General features: G+C 46.3%; 1 protein-coding gene across 1 annotated transcript in view; it reads left to right on the top strand.

The window, feature by feature from the left end:
- The window catches only part of Rint1 (RAD50 interactor 1), a 137,436-nt gene that overhangs the window by 26,278 nt on the left and 88,758 nt on the right, over window positions 1-22,400 (top strand). The window contains exon 6 of the mRNA XM_068347018.1: window positions 19,463-19,566. Coding sequence (XP_068203119.1) covers window positions 19,463-19,566 — 104 coding nt within the window. The remainder of the gene's footprint in view (window positions 1-19,462; window positions 19,567-22,400) is intronic.

Raw genomic sequence — 22,400 nt, 5'->3', positions numbered from 1 at the left:
AGGGATGGGGTCGTTCATATGAAGAAAATAAGAAGTTTTGGAGAGAAGTGAAGAGAGTATGGAAGGCTGGTTCGAGAATTGAAGCGACAGTGAAAGATGGAAATGGAAGGTTGTTAAAAGGAGAGGAGGCAAGGAAAGGGTGGGCGGAATATTTTGAAAGTTTACTGAATGTTGAGGATAATAGGGAGGCAGATATGATTGCTGTTGCAGGTGTTGAGGTGTCAGTGATGGGAGATGAGAATGAGAGAGATGACAAGAGAGGAAGTGAGGAGAGCACTAGATGAAACGAGAGTAGGGAAAGCTCCTGGTATAGATGGTGTGAGAGCTGAGATGTTGAAGGAACGGGGTGTGACTGTACGTGAATGCTTGGTGAGATTGTTTAATATGTGTTTGTTCCAACACGGAGTACTTACCTCGAACTACTTTCTTAGGAGTATCTGGGATCTCCTCCCAACCGACCAGAATTTTGTGTTGTTTACCCTATCTCCGTTTTCTATGCGGGGGTACCTCTGGCGGAGGAATACGCGCCATGAGGCGACCCGGGGTCAGAGAGCATGCTCGCTCAGGTCTCGACCTCCAAGAAGTTTTCTGGTCGCGTCGTGATAACATCTTGCCGCGCTCTCCTTACCCAGTGTGACCCTCTGTGTCCCACGCGGTTCCCACGTGGTCCCTTTGTGTTCATACCTTACCTTATCCTACCTTTCCCTCTGTGTTCCTGTGTCATTTTGGTGCTTATTGGTTCATTATGGAGCATCCCCGCCGTTCTCCCAGGCCTATGGCCGGTAAATCTTGTGGGGCCTTTCTTTCCAAGCCGGAAGTCGACCTCCACTCTTTGTGTTCGTCGTGTAGGGGCAGTGTGTATTCCCCTACAGCCACTTGTCCGGAGTGTGAATCCTGGAACGAAATTCAGTGGATGCGCTACGGCACCAAAAAGAAGAAGGCTACCAAGAGATTGCCGAAAAGGTCAAGCATTGCCTCGCCTCTTGCTTCGCCCGATGCCTCTTCGGAGAGGGCTTCTCTGCCGCCTTCCCCTACCCAGAGTAGGGGATGAGGTAAGTCTGTTGCGGGGAAGCGGCCCATTGCTCTTCCCCAGGAGTCTGTGATGTCTGTTGGTGGGGATGTTGTGTCGGTTTAGGCAAGTGGGGGGCCTGAGGGAGGGACGGGAGTGTGTTCGGGAGATGAGGTCCTGGTGCCAGCAGGGCCCGTCTCTTCCGACGATCCTATGTGGGGGAAGCCCGTTACAGCCTCTTCCCCCGCTTCTTGGGTCTGCGTTTCAGGTACGTCAGCAGCCGGGAGAGACGCCGAGAAGGAAGATTCACTGAGTTCGGACCCGCTCGCGTTGGCGCCGCCGAGGACGCCCTTCAGGTCGCCCATGAGACTGGAAGAGTTCGACACCTGGTTTGTCCGCAGGAAAGTGCCTCGATCTCCCCCGGCGCCATCGGCAACGCTCCCGCCCGTCTTTCTTCAACCTTCTTCGCCAGTGGACCATCACGAAGATCCACCAGTAACTCGGGACGCCTCGGACAATTCAGCACGTTCCTACCAGTCATTGGTCTCCTCTTTTGGGTCGTACTCTTTCTCCTCGGGGGACGAAGGTCCGAGGGACTCGAGGAGGGGACGAGAGAGGTCCCCCAGGAAGAGGTCCCGTTCCCGTTCACGATCACGCCACGCCAGGAGACGTTCCAGATCCCCCGGGAGGAAACAGGAGGAGCCGCGCGTCAAAAGGCGAATGGGTGCAAGTCACCATCCCCCGCAGCCACCTCCTAGGAGCTTCAGCAGCCCCGAGTACCTCTGGCTGGCTCCCTAGAGCTCCTTCACCATCCTCGTGGTACGTCTCCTCCAGCAGACCCGATCATCGACGGAAGTCATCGCACCAGGTCTCGGTCGACAGGCATAACCCCGCGAAGGTTCCGACTTCATCCGCCCAGCGGAGAGAGTCTCCCCTTCGGACTGGCAGCCTTGTCTCGGCCTCCGGTTCTTCGATGGCCCGCCCTGAATGAAGGAATCAACCAGCCAGCACGGGGAAGCCCGCAGCTCCATGGATCTCCGCTGGAGGGAGTAGACCCATGACGGCTACTTCCGTCCCATCGGAGCTGCCCGCTCAGCGAGTCGAGCCGCAAAGGGCTCTTCACGAGAAAAAGATTCCTCCACCTCACACGGAACCTTCCGTCGTAGACGTGCCTGCTCAGGTGGAGGACCAGTTGGCCGAAGGCCTCGTGGATGGCGGCGAATGTTCGACAGACAAGGTCTCCACCTATAGGAAGGTCCTATCCCTCATCAGGCGGCATCATAGGCTGGATGAGCCGAAACCCTCGACAGATGAAGCCTGGCTCTCCGGACTTAGCAGGCTAGTGAATAACCCTGTGCAGCAGAGGCCTTCTCTGGCTCTTCCCCTGGCGAGGGACATTAGGCTGGGTATGGACCACATACATAGGTTCATAGCCAGCCAGGCGGATGCGCCCAGGAATCAGAGCGCCTCCAAACTCCTCCAGGGTCTTAAAACGCAGAAACGTTTTTATCCCCCGGAGGGGCGCCGTGGAGGTCCCTGTACGGTGGAGCCAGCGATTGCTATCCTGAACCAGGGAGCGGCTGAAGATAGGGCATCCTTCGCTCCAGTGTGTTTTTCTCCGGCAGAAACCTTCATGATGGAGGATATGGCCCTGGATTTAGTCTACGTATCTTCAAGGTTGGACTGGTTGGCCTGCACGTTGGTAGGCTTTCAGGCCTCTCACGACCTCTCCGTCCCCAAGAATCAGTCCTTGCTGAGGGAGCTGATTAGTTCAGGGGGCAAAGCACTCAAGTTCCTCTCGTACCAGTCCCTCTCTCAGGCAGCAAACTGGGTCCTGCGGAAGAGGGACACAGTCCTGAGCAAGTTGGTCAGGAGACTACCGGACAGAGAGGCGAGAACCTTCAGGAACTTACCTCTGTGGGGCGAGTCGATGTTCCCCCTGAAGGCAGTAGAAGAGACTTTGGAGAGGGTCAGGAAACTTAAGGAAGCGGGAGACCCCAAACCCCCACCGGCAAGACGACCTGCCCATAGGAGATCCTCTTCGGATGTCTCTCACCCACCCCGCGCTTCGCCGATCCAGCCTAGAAGGGACACCCCATCGGTGTCTTGGCACCAGCCCTTGCAGCCCTCCCGTAGGGGTACTTCAGCCCCTCAGGCAAACTTCAGGCCAACCTACTCTAGCTCCAGGAGAGGACGTTCCAGCCGCGCCTCTCGAAGGAGATAGGAAGGGAGGCCAACCTACTCCTGCCGAAGCCTCAGATAGGGGTATGCCTTAAACACTCTTGGCAAGCTTGGCGGGACCACGGAACGGATCCGTGGACCGTAGCAGTACTGAAGGAAGGGTACAGGTTGCCCTTCCTAGCGGAACCGCCCCCTCTGATCCCGGACCAGCAGGCGGAGTGGTTGGCGCCCAAGGACCCCTTGAGAAGAACAGCATTGCTGGAGGAAGTTTCGGCCATGCTCGCAAAAGGGGCAGTAGAGCCAGTCAAGGATCCAGGTCTGGGGTTCTACAGCAGGCTCTTCCTGGTGGAGAAAGCGACAGGGTGCTGGAGACCGGTCATAGATCTTACAGCCCTCAACAAGTTCGTGTGCAAGACCGACTTCAAGATGGACACCCCGAAGTCGTTTTAGGCGGCTTGAGGGAAGAGGACTTCATGATGTCCATACACCTCAAGGACGCCTACTTCCAGATCCCTGTCCACTCCTCCAGCAGGAAGTTTCTTAAGAGTGAAATGGGGTACCCAGACGTTACAATTCAGAACCCTCTGCTTCGGACTGTCGACAGCTCCTCAGGTCTTCTAAAGGGTCTTCGCAACAGTCTCAGTTTGGGCACACGAACAGGGCATCCGCCTGATTCGGTACCTAGACGACTGGTTGTTGCTTTCAGCTTCAGAGGGAGCACTGAGGGAGCAAGGCGCGAAACTTCTGCGGTTCTGCGGTGTCTTGGGTATCATCATCAACCTGGAGAAGTCTCAGCTGGTACCTTCCACCAGGATGACCTACCTAGGGATGGTTCTAGATTCCCGGTTGGTGAGAGCCTTCTCCTCTGCGGAGAGACTAGACAACCTAGATCAGATACTCCGGCCCTTCCTGTCGGACCAGCCCAGGAGAGCCAAGGACTGGCAAAGATTGATAGGCTACCTCATTTCGTTGGAGAAGTTGGTCCCCCAGGGCAGGCTCAAACTTAGGGGCGTTCAGTGGAACCTGAAGGAGCTCTTGAACCAGGGGGACTCCCCGCACAAGATAGTCCCGGTTTCCCCGGAGACGAAGGAAGTTCTGAAGTGGTGGCACGCCAGAACAAATACCCTCAAGGGAATGCCCTTCGCAGCCGACCCTCCGGAGATGCTGCTGTTCACGGACGCATCCAAGGATGGTTGGGGAGCCCATCTTCTCGACAAGGCAGCGAAAGGAAAATGGGACTCCGAGGAGAGGAGCCGGCACATAAACGTGTTAGAACTGATGGCTGTGCAAAAGGCATGCCGAGAGTTCGTCCATCTACTCCGGGGAAACACCGTGGCTCTGATGTGCGACAACACCACGGTGGTGGCCTACGTGAAAAAGCAAGGAGGACAGAAGTCAAAGGAGCTGTGCAGTCTCACAACGGAATTCCCGGAATGGGCAGAGGAGGAACAGATCAAGATCACAGCCAGGTTCATTCCGGGAAAGAAGAATGTCCTAGCCGACGGCCTCAGCAGGATGGATCAAGTAGTAGGGTCTGAATGGTCTCTACACCCAAGAGTGGCCAAGACCATCATCCTGAAGTGGGGCTCTCCGGTAATAGACCTCTTCGCCACGAGACTAAACGCACAGATCCCCGTGTTTTGTTCTCCTGTGCCAGATCCAACAGCAGCGTTCGAGGACGCTTTTCAACATCCTTGGGACAATCGACGTACTGTATATGCCTACCCCCCCTTCGGGATGCTCAGACAAGTACTCAACAGAGTGAGGCGGGCGAACAACCTGTCGATGACTTAGGTAGCGCCCTGGTGGCCGGAGAGAGAATGGTTTGCAGACCTAAAGGAACTGGCGCGCCTTCCACCTTGGCCTTTTCCGGATAGGCCAGACCTTCTCCGGCAACCTCACTTCCAAAGGTTTCACGAAAACCCTTGGTCCCTCTGCCTTCACGCGTGGAGGTTATCGAGCATCTCCTGAGGAAGGAAGGATATTCGTCGAAGACCGCAGCAAGGATGTCAGGATACCCAAGACGGTCGTCGGTCGCGGTATACCAAGCAAAGTGGGGTACTTTTACCAAATGGTGCACCTCAAAGAACATCAGGCCGTTAGCGGCCTCCATTCACGAGATAGCCGACTTCCTGGTCTATCTGAGGGACGAGGTGGGCACGTCCATACCAGCCATCAAAGGAGTCCGGGCGGCGCTGGGCCAAGTCTTCCTCCTGAAGGGCATCGACCTAGGTGCGTCCAGACATATCTCGATGCTCATCAAGAGCTTCGAGCAGTCGTGTTCCCCCCAGGCCACTAGAGTTCCCCCCAGGCCACTAGAGTTCCCCAGTGGGTTGTGGCTAGAGTGCTGAAGATGCTTTCAGAGCCCCACTTCGAGCCTCTCAAAGATATCCTGGACAAGGAACTCACCCTCAAGATGGTCTTCCTGTTAGCCCTTGCGTCGGCAAAAAGAGTAAGTGAGATTCATGGGCTGTCTTACGAGGTCTCACACTCGAATGGGTGGTGAGAAGCTACTTTAAGGTTCTTGCCTACCTTCGTAGCCAAGACTCAGAACCCAGCTGTTTGGGACCCTAGGTTTGAGGGGTTCTCAGTGCCAGCAATCCCGCGTTCAGACAACCCGAGGGACTTGCTACTGTGCCTAGTCAGAGCAGTACGTAAGTACCTAGAGAGAACGGCCAGACTTCACCCCGAGACCAAGAGTCTGTTCGTCTCCTCAGGACTAGTGAAGAAGCCGGTCTCTTAAGAATACAATCTCCTTCTGGCTGTGGCAGGTAATCATGAGAGCCTACGACAGTTCGGGGGTCTCTCTTCCGGGAAAGCCTAGACCCCATGACATTAGGGGTCCTGAGTACTTCGTTGACCTTCAAGAGGAACATGGCAGTGGGCCAGATCCTGAGAGCAGGCACGTGGTCAAGGCAGTCCACCTTTACGGCTCTCTACCTAAAGGAATGTTCGAGAAAATCCTTGGACGGGTTCTCTCTTGGCCCTGTCATTTCTGCGCTCCAAAAGATTTGAGGTGTAGCCCCGGGGAAGCCGTGGGCGGTAAGTACAAGAGACACAGGTTCCTTCCTTACCTTTTTCCCCCTACATGACCCTTGAGTCCTTCACCTTCCATGGGATACACTGTTAGTGAATGAATACGTCTCCAAGGATTTTTACAGAGGTGAGTTACTTAGACACTAAGTTAGTTTTTTGTGTAGTTTTCCCTAATTTCTCGTTTCTATTTTTGGGTCAGCAGAACCTAGCCTCCTATCTAGGTTCCACTTTTCCCTTCGTCATCGGTCTCTAGGTCCGGAAGGCCACTCCCACCTCCTAAAGTATAAGTCTCCTAAGAAAGTACTTCGAGGTAAGTACTCCAAGTTGGAACAAATCACAAATTTTAAGTAATTTGTATTTTTCCTAACATTACTTACCTCGAACTACTATCGGGTTATGGCCCGCCCATCCTGCCCCGAGTGCCTTTCAGGACTTCTTAGAAACCTGTCCATCAGAAACTTACTGGAGGTCGAGACCGGAGCGAGCACGCTCTCTGACCCCGGGTCGTCTCATGGCGCGTATTCCTCCGCCAGAGGTACCCCCGCATAGAAAACGGAGATAGGGTAAACTACATAAAATTCTGGTCGGTTGGGAGGAGATCCAAGATACTCCTAAGAAAGTAGTTTGAGGTAAGTACTGTTAGGATAAATACAAATTACTTAAAATTTGTGATTTTGTGTTGACGATGGTACCAGTAGATTGAGTTTGTACATGTATCGTACCACTATATAAGGGTAAGGGAGATAGGGTAAACTACATAAAATTCTGGTCGGTTGGGAGGAGATCCAAGATACTCCTAAGAAAGTAGTTTGAGGTAAGTACTGTTAGGATAAATACAAATTACTCAAAATTTGTGATTTTGTGTTGACGATGGTACCAGTAGATTGAGTTTGTACATGTATTGTACCACTATATAAGGGTAAGGGAGATGTGCATGAGTGTTGTAATTCAAGGGTATTAGTTTGTTGAGTGTGGTTGGAAAAGTGTATGGTAGAGTACTTATTAATAGGATTAAGGATAAAACAGAGAATGAAATCTTAGAAGTACAGGGTGGTTTTAGAAGAGGTAGGGGTTGTATGAATCAGATTTTTACAGTTAGGCAGATATGGAAGAAATATTTAGCAAAAGGTAAGGAGGTGTCTGTTGCATTTATGGATCTGAAGAAAGCGTATGATAGAATTGATAGGGAAGCGATGTGGAATGTGATGAAGTTATATGGAATTGGTGGAAGGTTGTTGCAAGCAGTGAAAAGTTTCTACAAAGGTAGTAAAGCGTGTGTTAGGATAGGAAATGAAGTGAGTGATTGGTTTCCAGTGAGAGTGGGGCTGAGACAGGGATGTGTGATGTTGCCATGGATGTTTAACTTGTATGTTGATGGAGTGGTGACAGAGGTGAATGCTCGAGTGCTTGGACGAGTATTGAAACTGGTAGACGAGAATGATCATGAATGGGAGGTCAATCAGTTGTTGTTTGCGTATGATATTGTACTGGTTGCAGACGCGGAAGAGAAGCTTGGTCAATTAGTGACAGAAATTGGAAGGGGGTATGTGAGAGAAGGAAGTTGAGAGTTAATGTGGGTAAGAGTAAGGTTTTGAGATGTACGAGAAGGGAAGGTGGTGCGAGGTTGAATATCATGTTGAATGGAGAGTTACTTGAGGAGGTGGATCAGTTTCAAGCACTTGGGGTCTGTTGTTGCAGTAAATGGTGGAGTGGAAGCAGATGTACTTCAGAGAGTGAATGAAGGATGCAAAGTGTAGGGGACTGTGAAGGGAGTGGTAAAGAATAGAGGATTGGGCATGAATGTAAAGAGGGTTCTGTATGAGAAAGTGATTGTACCAACTGTTATGTATGGATCGGAGTTGAGGGGAATGAAAGTGACGGAGAGACTCAAATTGAATGTGTTTGAGATGAAGTGTCTAAGGAGTATGATTGGTGTATCTCGAGTAGATAGGGTTAGGAACGAAGTAGTGAGGGAGAGAATGGGTGTAAGAAATGAGTTAGCAGCTACAGTGGATATGAATGTGTTGAGGTGGTTTGGCCATGTTGAGAGAATGGAAAATGACTGTCTGCTAAAGAGGGTGATGAATGCATGAGTTGATGGGAGAAATACAAGAGGAAGGCCAAGGTTTGGGTGGATGGATGGAGTGAAGAAAGCTCTGGGTGATAGGAGGATAGATGAGAGAGAGGCAAGAGAGCGTGCTAGAAATAGGAATGAATGGCGAGCGATTGTGACGCAGTTCTGGTAGGCCCTGCTGCTTCCTCCGGTCGTCTTGGATGACCGCAAAGTTAGCAGCAGTAGGGGATTCGGCATTATGAAGCTTCATCTTTGATGGATAGCTGGGAAGGGTGGGCTGTGGCACCCTAGCAGTACCAGCCGAACTCAATTGAGTCCCTTGTCAGGCTGGGAGGAACGTAGAGAGGAAAGTCTCCTTTTTTAATTTTGTTCTGATGTCGGCTACCCCCCAAAATTGGGGGAAGTGCCTTGGTATATGTATGTACAAATTACTTTGTAAAAACTTGAGATATTTCAAAGGACTCTGGTTTATATAGCTAGGAAAAATACAAATTGTTTAAAACTTTTTAGAGTTTTAAATAAATTAGGATTTGACTTGTATATTTTTTGCGATATATTTTCGCCCTAACTTTTTCAGAGTCTTATGATTATTCAATAGTTATATACTGTGCAGTATATATACAGTAAAACCTCCTTCTGATTCGACTATACACTGTTGAAGATTCCTTTAACTGTGGCCGCTAAACTACCACTATCATTACACCACCACTTCAGATTAGATTGCTGTGAAGTTGGGTTTCAAGTAAAGGGAATGTCCCAAAAGCTAAAAGGTTCCCCCTTTTTCCCTCTTTTTCTATTCCCTGTTCATTCATCTTTACATTTCTGTTATTCACTTTACTGTTAATTTCATTACACTTTATTCCATTTACTTTTCCCTTATTCCCTTCCTTATTTTGCATCATCCTTCCCTTTCTTGTTCCTTTTTAGTCCTATTCCCTTTTTATTCAGTATTTGCAACTACTGCACATTCTGTCTAATATTGTAGTTTTATTTAATACTAAAGACTAATTTAATGCTGAACACTTAAAGGATTCTCCCATACTTCTTTCTATTTATTTTCTTATCATTTGCCTTTTATTGCTATTCATGATTTTAACTTCATTTTAGTCTGTGCTAAGCCCCAATACTCTTCCTATTCTCTTCCCTATTCCATTTCTTATTCCTTAAAGTCAGGCTGCAGTTGTAATCTACTTGTTTTTTTGCCTATTCTGGTTTCTCATTTTTAATGTTTGTCCACATCCCAAGGTACAACATTCAACTGGTTTTAAGTTCTCAAACACATTTGTGATACAATATTGACCTCTCTAGAATATTTATATACAGTAAAGTATGCTGAATGGGCAAAAACTGCAATATGTGAACCAGAGGCTTGTGACTGAGTAGTAAAAGTAACTGTCTTTAACTTTCAATTATACTTTTTTGATGTCTATTGATAAATACAAAAAACAAAAATTCTCAATCTGTTGTTGTAAAACCCTATTTGTCCTTCCAATACAAATACTAAGTGGCAAAATTGAATGTGGACTTTACTTATCTCACAAATTCTTTTTGGCTTAGCTAAATTAAAATCTATCTTTTTTGCACAATGTACCTTATTAGTCTTTTATTAAACCATAACTAACAGCACCGTGTACAATGATTAACTTTTGTTCTCAAATACATAAATGTAATGGGAAAGACTTCTTGGAATATCAATGTGTCTCATCTATATCTACAGGGTTGTCTAGTACAATATTCTCACATCTCTCTCAACATTCACATAGGTCTCTTCATACCAGATGGTTCTTGCAGCCACATGATTATCTGTTACAACCAGTTTTCCAATGACATTTCCTTAGCTCAAACTCTATTGGGCAGGTGCATTTATACACAAGATTGGTTTGAGGAGACTTCTTCTGAGTCCCAGCAGTAGTCTATAAATGATAGTATTTTGGGACAAGATGGTGTAGTTAACTTCCATACGAGCCATATAGAAAACTCTGAAAGTGTGTGGCACTAGCATTCCTCGAGTTGGCTTTAGCTACTAGCCCTCTTTACCTTTTTGTGCAACTAGTACCCACCAAAGTTCTCTTGTTATTCTCACTGATGTTGGAGGTCTTGTATTTTAGATAGCATCATTGCTCCATTTGATCAAAGACGCTTGTTGGTATCTCTTGTGTTAACCTAAATGCAATAAATGTTTTCAAAATTCCATCACCAGCTTGCATAAATGTTTTGAAGTGACCTAATACACCTTTGCTAGCAAGTTACCCAGTGTTGTCCATTCTCTTGAAAGCATACCATTCAATAACATCTGCGGTCTTTGGTAGCAGTCTTTGATGATATTCTGTCACCCTTTTCTCTGGGAAGTGAAGTTCACTTTAGAAGTAATGGAAAGTGATCTGGAAGGAGAACAAAAACATTTGTGTCAACTGTGAAGACATCCAAGGTGGATTGAGTGTTCTTGTGCATGACACTATATGCATTAAAAGAAAATAAACTGGTCAGTCTCCTCAAGGTTGTGCTAGCTCATTGCCATCTCAGGCATACTAACAATGTCGGACAAAGAGTGATATTGTTGTATGGTGCATAACTGCCACTCTTTTTGGCATATTTCAAGTGACATGATTTTATCTGAGAGATATTTTGTCAGCTCTGCCTTAGTGTCCATATGAGAGAGGAATATCTTTCAAGTTCCTCAATTCAGTGTTATCATTTACATGATAAAGAATTGGTGTTGTTTAAACTGTTCACTTCCAGTGAGTTGTTTCTTTGAGAGAACCAGTAAAGTACTGATAAAAAACAACCCTGACCTCATGAATTACAGTACTCATGTCAGCCGCAATGTCAACAAACCTTTGCAAAGTCCAAGGCTTATGACATTTCAGAAGTTTTTGGCACCATGTTCACTATACACATTGCATTAATTATCAAGACAGAAGACACTTCCTTCTCTGGTTTTTAAAGGTTTAAAGGCTACTCATGATTGTCATAGGCAAGGGACAGTGACATTGCCCTAGTAAGCAGAACAATGCCCTAGAGACTGACCATACATATATATGATCAGCACCCAAGCCCCCTCTCCACCCAAATTATGACCATTGAGTGCCAGACAATGGCTGCTGATGACTCAGTAGGTAAACCTATAGACTCCTCCAAAACCCCCTCCTTAGTTCATAAGGATGGTGAGGTTGCCGACACCAAAGGTTCTGAGACATCTGGGTCCTCTGGTAGTAGGAGTGGTGAATTCATAACTACAGATACCGGTTCGGATTTGTATAATATTACTGATACATCTTGATGAGAGTTGGAAGGTGGAGATACACTGAATTCAAACTGTAATAGCATCCTTAGAAGAAAAGTCAGTTTTAGTCTTGTACACAAGTAATTGATACCATCTGCCCTTTGTCTTCAGTTTGTACTGTGGCTCCTATATCCCTGAAATACAACCTGTTGGTAGTCCTCACAAAAGAATATGGTTTCTTAGGGCTTTTGACTTGCAGCCGAGGGACCACTGCCTGACGCTTTGTAGGTATGTGCTCTCATCCATTCTTCAAAGTTGATATGGTTAAGCTGTCAACAAATGTACTTACTTCTCTCCAGTTGTCTTGAACCTGTTAAGAAATTTTAGATAGAGTTACAGTATGAATATTTTTAGCCTTTGAAGTAATGAAATGAACAGATACATTAAGTTTAGTTTATTGAATAAATTTTTTTTTTTACAAAAATTAAATATGGTTTGCTATGTATCTTAACACATGTTGCTTGCCGTTTTATTGCACCCGAGATTATGTGAAAGTTATAAGCATTGGCATTTCAAGAAAAATTACATTTAAACTTAAAAAAGTAGAATTCCATAAATTTACATCTGCACCATAGGAATATGTAAAGAAACTAGAGTTGGTAAGAAAAATTAAGTAGTACAATGTTATGAACAAATGCTGCCTGACTGTTACCATTATTATTTTCCTTTATTTAGTATTTCCTACCATATTTTATTTGAACTAATTTTAATTAATGTTGGTTTTGAATTAAAGAAAATTACTGCATAATATTTTTTTTTTTTTTATGAATTCCAGTCCCATTCTTTTACTAGATAATGAGTTTTCCTCTTCACTGAACCTTTTCACACTTGACTTAGCACATACAAAGATTTGGAAAACTTTGGTTTTTGTTGAAGAAATAATTTTCTGTAACCTATTTTTTCATGTTGATGAAATAAAGGACAAGAAATAGTTCATGTTTGCCAAAATGTCTTAGTTTTATGAATAGAACTTACCTGGCAGTTATATATACATAGCTAATTATCTCTATTTCGGCAGAATTTTTCTAAAACTAGGCAACCGCCTTGTGGTGGTTGGGTGGTAACACCCGTTAAAGGGTGGTAGGAGGAATCATTCCCGTTTTCTGTTCTTCAGTTCATCTCTGCCGGCCGGATCGACAACACGTTGGTCCGTCATTAAGAGTTTTTCTTCGCTTTCCCTGCTCGGTGTACCAGTCTGCTTTTTTGGTGAAGTACTCTGATTTGGGGTTTTGGCGATCGTTGTATTTGCTGTTTTTCATTATGAGTGAAAAGAGTCATTACCGTATCTGTGCGAATGAGGAATGTAAGGTGAGACTACCGAAAATGGCGGTAGATCCTCACACCGTTTGTTCTAATTGTAGGGGTTTTGTTTGTGCCCTTGATAATAGGTGCGGGGAATGTAAGGTTTTGGATGAGAAAGATTGGTTAATTATGAAGCGCTATGTGCGTAAGCTAGAGCTCGATAGAGTTAGGAGAGCTTCTAGGTCTAAGTCTAAGTCTGTTAGTGGTAAGGAAGACGAACTTAGCGTAGATTTATCTATTGATCCTATTATTGATTCCTCTTTGGAAGTTGATCCTTCCCTTGAGGTAGTAACTCCTGCACCTCCTACAGGTTCCGTATCTACGGATGACCCTCGGTACGCTAGCCTGGCGGCCGAGTTGAAGGCCATTAAAGAACAACTGGAGGCCTTTAAAGGTAAGGAAAGTGAAAGTGCTTGTGTTAGTGCAGTGGAGGTGGCGACTGACCGAATCTGTCATACCCCTAGGCCTAGACCTCTACCAAGCTCCCAGGACCAAGGGAGAAGGTACGTCGATGACCGAAAGGGGGTGAGAGGTACGTACCCTCGGTCAGCCGTCGCCTCAGACAGTCCTGTTGTCGATTCCCAGGCTGCTCTTGACCGTCACGGGAAAGACGTGTCGGATGTGTTGTTTTCTTCTCCGAATTCGTCCAGACGTAAATGGAAGTATGAAGCTTCAAGACCTACTAAGAGGAGATGGAACCGCGACGAACGGTCTCGTTCTTTCTCTCCCGGTTCTAGCAGTTATGAACCTTGTCCGTCGGAGGATGATTTCGACTCCGTGCCTGTGAAAAGGGCGAAGCCTGCTGCCGAAGATCCTCCCCCTTCTACGAGTGTTATTCGTCAGCCCCCCCCTTCGGGTCCGCAAGACCCAGCTGATGTTGCTAAATCCTTTGTCTGTCATGCAGGAACAACTTTTGACTTTAGTACAAGCCTTTAGCCGCCCTCACGCCCAGTCTGACAGACGTAAAGACGACTCGTTGCCGATTAAGAAGTCTGCTTCTAAGAGAGAACGGAGTTCTTCTTTAAAGAAAACTTCTCCCTCTCTACGCCAGGATGAGGAATGTGTGCTTTCGCCAGGCGATACTTCTTCGCGATACCAGGGCGATACGTTTTCTCGTTCTCGATACCGGGACGATACCTTATCGAACGACGCTGCTTCTCGTTCTCGATACCAAGACGATACCGCCTCCCGTTCGCTTCGCCACGACGATACCTCCTCTCGTTCGCTTCGCCACGATGATACCTCCTCTCGTTCGCTTCGCCACGACGATACCTCCTCTCGTTCACGACGCCACGACGATACCGACCCTAGTTCTCGACGTCACGACGATACCGCCTCTCGTTCACGACGCCACGACGATACCTCCTCTCGTTCGCTTCGCCACGACGATACCTCCTCTCGTTCACGACGCCACGACGATACCGACCCTAGTTCTCGACGCCACGACGATACCGCCTCTCGTTCACGACGCCACGACGATACCGCCTCTCATTCTCGCCGCCACGACGATACCGCCTCTCGCTCTCGACGACAGAACGACTCTGCCTCTCGTTCTCGGTCCCAGGGCGATACCACCCTGCCTCTTCGGGACGATACTGCCTCTCGTCCCAAGGATTCTTCTAGCGCGGGACTCCAGGATGCAACCCGTCTTTTGCAGGATGATGCCTTTGATTTGCCCTTGTCGGGTTCTAAGGATCCTTCTTCTCTTTCGAAGGATATTGCAGATGTGGATCAGGACCTCGAGGATGTTTCTGATGACGACGATAATCCTGCCGACGCTGTGGGAGATTACAAAGTTCTCTCTCGCTCCCTTCTTGAACTTTTTGGAGAGGAATTCCAACCTGCTGCCCCTCAATCTCCTCAGTCCCAATTTAACAGAAAGAAGGCCAAGAAACAGTCGGCCTTCATCAAGATGAAGCTGTCTATCTCCGCAAAGAAGGCTCTCACGAAGATTGATGACTGGATGATGGAGTGGAGACAAACAGTTAAGACTTCCTTCTCGTTTCCACCAGCTCGTCTTGCTTCAAGAGCGGGTATGTGGTATGCAACTGGAGAACCTTTGGGTCTGGGAGTGCCTTCCTCCTCCAAGGGTGACTTCTCTGGTTTAGTGGACTCTGCTAGAAGGCATGCTCTCAACTCGGCCAAGGTCATGTGGTCGATGTCGGAGCTGGATCATCTCGTCAAAGGTATTTTTAGAGCCTTTGAGGTTTTTAGTTTCCTAGACTGGTCGCTTGGGACTCTCGCAAGGAAAACTGAACAGATGGAAGGATCTAGGGACCTTACCAGTATTATGTCCTGTATGGATAAGGCCCTCAGAGATGGGGCGAATGAGTTGGCTGCTCTGTTCTCAGCTGGGGTCCTAAAGAAGAGAGCTCTGCTTTGCTCTTTTGCTTCTAGGTCTGTTACCAATGCACAAAAGTCTGAGCTTCTTTACGCCCCCCTCTCTCAACATCTTTTTCCCGAGTCCCTGGTTAATGACATTACGCGTTCTCTGGCCCAAAAAGCCACCCAAGACCTTTTATCTCGTTCTGCTCGTAAGCCCTTGGCAGCCCCTCCTTCTTCTTTGAAACGGGAGGAAAGGAGATTCCAGCAGCCCTTTCGGGGCAGGACTACTTCAAGACCAGATTTTAGAGGGAGAAGGCAAGATTCAGGACCAAGATCTACCAGGGGTTCTTTCAGACCTCGTTCCAGAAAATTAAGTTCGTCTCCTCCAGACAGTAGGCGCAAGACTGTCAGGTTTTTGGCAGTCTTGGAAGAGGAGAGGGGCGGACACCTGGTCCCTCTCAGTCATCAAGGAAGGATACAAGATCCCCTTTCTGAAAAAACCTCCTCTCGCAGATGCTCCGCTGGCCTTAGTAGCCCGGTACTCAGATCCGGGGAAACAGAAAGCCCTAGTAGACCTTGTCAACCAAATGCTAGACAAGGGGGCGATAGAACCGGTTCGGGATCTATCCTCCCCAGGCTTTTACAATCGCCTGTTTCTGGTCCCCAAGAACTCGGGCGGATGGAGACCCGTCCTGGATGTCAGCGCTCTCAACGTATTTGTGGAGAAGACAAAGTTCTCCATGGAGACGACTCAGTCGGTGCTGGCGTCAGTACGTCCAGGGGACTGGATGGTGTCCCTCGACTTGCAGGACGCATATTTCCATGTCCCCATCCATCCGACTTCGAGGAAGTACCTGAGATTTGTAATGGAGGGCAAGTGCTTCCAATTCAGAGGTCTTTGCTTCGGTCTCAGCACGGCTCCTCAAGTCTTCACCAGGGTAATGGCGAATGTGTCAGGTTGGCTGCATCAGGAGGGGATAAGGATATCCTTCTATCTGGACGATTGGCTGATTCTTTCACGATCGAGGGAGTAATGTCTGGAGGATTTACGGAAGACTTTTATGATGGCTCAAGATCTAGGCCTGGTCATCAACAGGGAGAAGTCTCAGATCAGACCGAATCAGACTATTCTCTATTTGGGGATAGTTCTGAATTCAGTTCTTTTTCGGGCTTCTCCCTCTCAGGAAAGACAGACCAAGTGTCTCGTAAAAGTCAGAACTTTCCTGGACAAGAAGAGATGCACAGCGAAGGAGTGGATGAGTTTGCTGGGGACTCTATCCTCCCTCGAACAGTTTGTCTCTCTGGGGAGACTCCACCTAAGGCCTCTTCAGCACTTTCTTTCGAAGACATGGAACAGAAAGATGCAGGAAGACTCCTTTTCCTTTCCCATTCCAATAGAAGTCAAGACTCTTCTGAAGTGGTGGCTGGACCCAACCTTGTTAGGGGAAGGGATCTCCTTACACAAGAAGAACCCAGACCTAGTGTTGTTTTCAGACGCATCAGAGTCAGGCTGGGGGGCAACACTAGGAAGCAAGGAGGTCTCAGGCTATTGGGAAGGAATTCAGCTGGGATGGCACATCAACAACAAGGAGCTGATGGCCATTTTTTTGGGGCTAAAGGCCTTCAAGGACTTGGTGTCTGGGAAGATTGTGGAGGTCAACTCAGACAACACCACAGCTCTTGCTTACATCAGGAAGCAAGGAGGGACTCACTCTCTGTCTCTCTTCGAGACAGCAAGAGAGCTCCTTCTTTGGGCGAAGGAGAACAGGATAAACCTGCTGACGAGGTTTGTTCAGGGACAGAAGAATGTGAGGGCGGACATGCTCAGCAGGAAAGGGCAGGTCCTTCCCACAGAATGGACCCTCAACCAACAGGTCTGTCAGAGTCTCTGGAGGCTGTGGGGGAGACCCCTCATCGATCTTTTCGCCTCCAACTTATCCAAGAGGATCCCCATCTATTGCTCCCTAGTTCCGGACAGAGAGGCAATAGCAGTAGACGCCTTTTTGATGGATTGGACGGGGATGGACACTTATGCTTTTCCCCCGTTCAAGATCATCAATCTGGTAGTCAGGAAATTCGCCCTCCTCGATTCGGGACGGATGATCCTGATAGCTCCGTTCTGGCCGATGAGGGAATGGTTCACGGAGGTGGTGGACTTGTTGATGGACTTTCCAAGAAGCCTCCCTGCAAGTCCAAATCTGCTCAGACAACCACACTTCGAGAGATATCATCAAAACCCCCTCGCTCTCAATCTGACTGCCTTCAGACTATCGAGAAGCTCGTCAGATCGAGAGGCTTTTCAGCGCAAGCTGCGAAAGCTATCGCCAGAGCGAGGAGGGTCTCTTCGCAGAGGGTCTACCAGTCCAAGTGGGAGACTTTTAGGGCTTGGTGTAGGAAGCACAAGATTTCCTCATCCACTACCTCTGTGAGCCAGATTGCGGATTTCTTGTTGTACCTCAGACAGGACGCTAAGCTAGCTGTGTCCACTATCAAAGGGTACAAAAGTATGCTCTCTTCCGTCTGTCGGCATAGAGGCTTGGACTTGTCTCGCGATAAGGACTTACATGACCTCTTGAAGTCTTTTGAGACGACCAAGCAGACCCAGTTAAAGCCCCCTTCTTGGAACCTTGATGTGGTTCTTAAATTTCTGTGCACCAAGAGATTTGAGCCCATCTCACAGGCTCCCCTTAGGGAGGTTACCAAGAAGACCCTCTTTCTTTTGGCCTTAGCAACAGCTAAAAGAGTTAGTGAAGTCCATGCAATTGAAAAACAGGTAGGCTTCAATCTGAATGGGGCAGTTTGTGCCTTGAGATTAGACTTTCTCGCTAAGAACGAGAACCCTTCTAAGCCCTGGCCGAGGACCTTTGAGGTTCCTAACTTGACCAACCTAGTGGGTCAAGAGCAAGAGAGGCTGCTCTGTCCAGTACGAGCCCTCAAGACCTACTTGTCTCGCACGAAAAGTGTGAGAGGCTCTTCTAGCTCCCTGTGGTGTTCTGTGAAAGATCCTCAAAAGCCCCTTTCCAAGAACGCTTTGTCCTTTTTCCTGAGGGAAGTGATAAGAGAAGCGCATCTCTTGTGTGAGGAGGAACACTTCGGACGTTTAAAAGTGCAAGCTCACGAAGTGAGGGCCATTGCGACCTCGCTTGCTTACCGCAAGAACATGTCGCTCCGTCAAATTATGGATGCGACATTCTGGAGGAGCAACTCTGTGTTCGCCTCTCATTACCTCAGAGAGGTGAGGGTGGATTATGAGAAATGTTATACCTTGGGACCATACGTAGCTACGGCTTCTGTATTAGGCAAAGGAGTTACTACCTCCCCTCAACCTTAGTTTTGTTTACTTGTACATAGGTTGGTGTATTTTTTATTGGTTGTCTGAGGACTTCGACTTGTGTACAGTCACCTCAGTCTAGTTAGATAATTTTTATCTACTTTGCAAATGTTAGGTGGTTGGTTTGGTAAAGTTGCGGTTTTTTATTTTGGGCAATAGGTAGTCCTGAAGTCTAGTCAGATTGTTGGTCTCACCCCGTTGACAGACTCGATTGAGTGTTTTCAGCACTGCAGGTCACATCCTGGCTGACACTCCTAAGGGAAAGCGACTCAAGAGGCAGGAACCTTTGAAGTCAGCTACCTTAGCAGGTATGGAATCAAGGTGTTTATTTATCCTACAACTTTTTTGGTTGTTTCCCCAATGATGTTACTGTCTATCACCCTCCTCCAAGTGTGTTAATCAGCTATGTATATATAACTGCCAGGTAAGTTCTATTCATAAAAATGGAGTTTTTATGATAAAACAAAGTTTTGTGAATACTTACCTGGCAGTTATATATACATTCGAAGGCCCACCCACCTCCCCTCAGGAGACAGGTCGGGCATAGATGAACTGAAGAACAGAAAACGGGAATGATTCCTCCTACCACCCTTTAACGGGTGTTACTACCCAACCACCACAAGGCGGTTGCCTAGTTTTAGAAAAATTCTGCCGAAATAGAGATAATTAGCTATGTATATATAACTGCCAGGTAAGTATTCACAAAACTTTGTTTTATCATAAAAACTCCATTTTACACTAGTCCTCCTATAACTAATAAATTCATTACGCTAGGAAGGAAAGAAGTTTTACTTCATAAATTGAAATCCCTTTTTTGGACATTAATTAATGGTATGTCTTTAAGTTTCACTTTTAACATAGCAAAGATTTTTATTTCATGTAAGGTATTTTTACTAATACAATTATGTACTTTGTTTCCAGATGATATTGCAAGTAAGGACAATCAAACTGTTTTGTCTCCAGCAATTGTAGCAGATTTTACAGCTCCATTGCTTCCCATACAACTTTTAGTTCGACCTCTAGAGGTAAAAAGTTATGTAACTTGTTACAGTTTTACTTTGTATGGTTCAGTGCCATGAAATATTTTGGCGTTTTCCCAAATTTGTTCATACACATTCAAACCTTTCTTCCTTTGAAATAAGGATATGCCTTCAGTACCACTGGAATGGCCATTGAATCGTTAACAAAGTACGGTGTTTGGTTAACGACAGGTGGTGCTAAGGTGAAGCCTTGCCCACCAGCCTTTTTCAGAATAGCCGCTATTGTCCTTGGTTACATAGGGTACAGATGTACTGTCTCGCTCCTCTCTTGATTGCTGGATATTTTCATAGATTTGATTGTGGTAGTAATTTTACTAGAAATTTTGAAAATTCAGATTATTGCATTTTTGTCTTGGGAAATTTTTATATTTCATGTTTGAAATAGTTTTTTTTTTAATGAGAACAATTTTTTATATTGCTAAAACTTTTTTGTTTACCTTACTGCATCCGATCACTTAGGCAAACTTTTTCTTACCAGGTTACTTATTTATCTACTTTTTCTTCAAGAATTTTTTTGGAAATATAATTTTGCTTTTATCCCTTAAAATTTAGCACCACACATTTCTCCGATTCCCTCCATTTTCTTCTTTATTTGAATGTATCATAAATAAACGTTTGCTGCATGTTTCTTAATGTCATATTCATTGTATTGTTTTGTCTGCCTTTTACTTGTATACAATTTTTATTTGTTCCTTCACAAATACAAAGCTTTGTTCCTTACCCAGTAGATATGATTCAGCGTTGAGCTAGTTTAGTCATAAAAACTTTCACATAAGGTGTCAGTGACCTTCTGCTAGGTAACGAAGGTATACCAACTACCCTGCTCACACAGTTGCCAGTGACTATTCTTCACGTTTGATTTGGCTACGGTTGAGTGCAGAAGTTCATATCACTCGCTTCCAGTTAACTAATTTCACTGGCCGTATTAACTTTTCTTTTTCTTTCCCTTTTTAAGTGTGTTAGTTCTTGAGGAACTGTAAGCAAGCAGGTTTTTCTCTGTATATCAGACTACTCTGGCAGTACCTTTATGTCTGCAAAGGAGACTGATCCTTATTAACATTGTTCTGCTTCCAGACAACACTCCTGTATGGAGACCTCTTGCAAAGAGTGTTAGGAGTATCCATCCTCCCAGTGGAAGTGGCACAATCGACATAGGAGGAAGAAGACTACAAGGGTTTCTTTGCCTTCGGGTTCATCCTCGAAGTCGAAGAAATCCCAACTTCTTTCTCTGGCAGCTTATACTCTTCCACATGCATCTTTTTGTTTGGCTTCCTCCTGAGCCAGATTGGATAAGAGTGATGTCCATTTAACCCCCGGACAACCTTCTGGTCAAGAATACCCCGTCATTTCCCCTGATACGTCATCTAACGAAGTCTTCGTCCTACGAGATGGGATTGACGAAGGAACTCGCACTTCGGGGGCTCTCTCTCTCCAAGAGGTCATCGATGGGTCCCCAGGCTTCTTCAGTTAACCCTTTCTAGTAGAGAAGGCATCTGGAGGCTGGAGAGAGGTCATAAACCTCTATCCTGAACAAGTTTGTTCTTTAGATTCCGTTCAAGATTGAGACCACAGAAACGGTCAGACAAGTTGTCAGATCAGGGCACTTCATGATCATACAGGATTAAAAAGACGCATACATCCGAATCAAAATTCATCCACTATAAAGGAAATATCTAAAGATTCATTATGCACGGGAAGATATACCAGTTCCGGGTGCTGTGCTTCAGCCTGTCAACAGCCCCACAAATGTTCACGAGAGTGTTCACACTAGTTTCAATCTGGGTCCACACCAAAGGTTTTTGTCTGCTTTGTTATCTAGACAACTGGTTGATTTTGGCAGACTCGGTAGAGACCCTTCTCCCTCACCGAGAAACTCGTCAAATTTTGCCTCGACCTAGAGGTTGTGGTAAATTTCAAGAAGTCCTCGCTACAATCTACTCAGAACCTAGGAATGCAGATAGACACTTGATTAAGAAAAGTGGGTGCTCAGCCCAGGTGTGTGAGTGAGCGGGGTAGTTGACTACCTCTACCCCCACCCGCTAACTAGCGGTTGGTGTGGTTATTCCTCGCTAAAAATTATCATGGCTCGTCTTTCAGTTTTGCCAAAAGTAATACCCATATAAGTAGCTCCAGATTTGTATGTTAGAAAAAAATACAAATTACTTACAAATTTGTCATATTTTGCTACATATCTCCTGACAGAATGATTTTCAAAAATAAGATCATTCTCTCATACTTAAACCAAACTTAACAAGGATGATAAAAAAATATGTACTGTACATGATTATATACTGTACAGAGAAAATATAAATGTAATCATTAGACCAAAGGACAAAATTTTTGACAAATTTGATCAACATGGTGGAGGTGATACACCATGCAAGGCAGAATACCCACCAGGTTACCCACTCTAACTGAAGGGAAGACAGTAACAAGATTTTGAATTTAATATCAGAGATGAAGATAAATGAACAGATTGGGAAAAGGCAACCTCCTGATAAACCATCAGGTATCCAGTATCCTTGGTTCTTTTTTTAAACCTGCTAATCTCAGCATTTTAAAAGAAAAATAAGAGCGATAGGAAACTGATAGAATAATGTGTTGAAGTGTACCCTCAAGCAAGAGAACTCCAACTCAAGATAATGGAAGACCATGGTACTGTACTAGTGATATGTTGCTATCCATGACTAGAGAACATTGGGTTAATTCTAAAAAGTGTTGTTTTAGGAGAGCGGCTTATCATAGTTGAAGAGTCTGGTTTACCCATACCAAGGGGAAAATAGGCACTGAACTATTACTGTAATTAATCACTTGAGTGA

Source organism: Palaemon carinicauda, chromosome 23 (assembly GCF_036898095.1).
Source record: "Palaemon carinicauda isolate YSFRI2023 chromosome 23, ASM3689809v2, whole genome shotgun sequence".
Taxonomy (NCBI): domain Eukaryota; kingdom Metazoa; phylum Arthropoda; class Malacostraca; order Decapoda; family Palaemonidae; genus Palaemon; species Palaemon carinicauda.
This window is presented reverse-complemented; position numbering and strand designations above follow the sequence as displayed.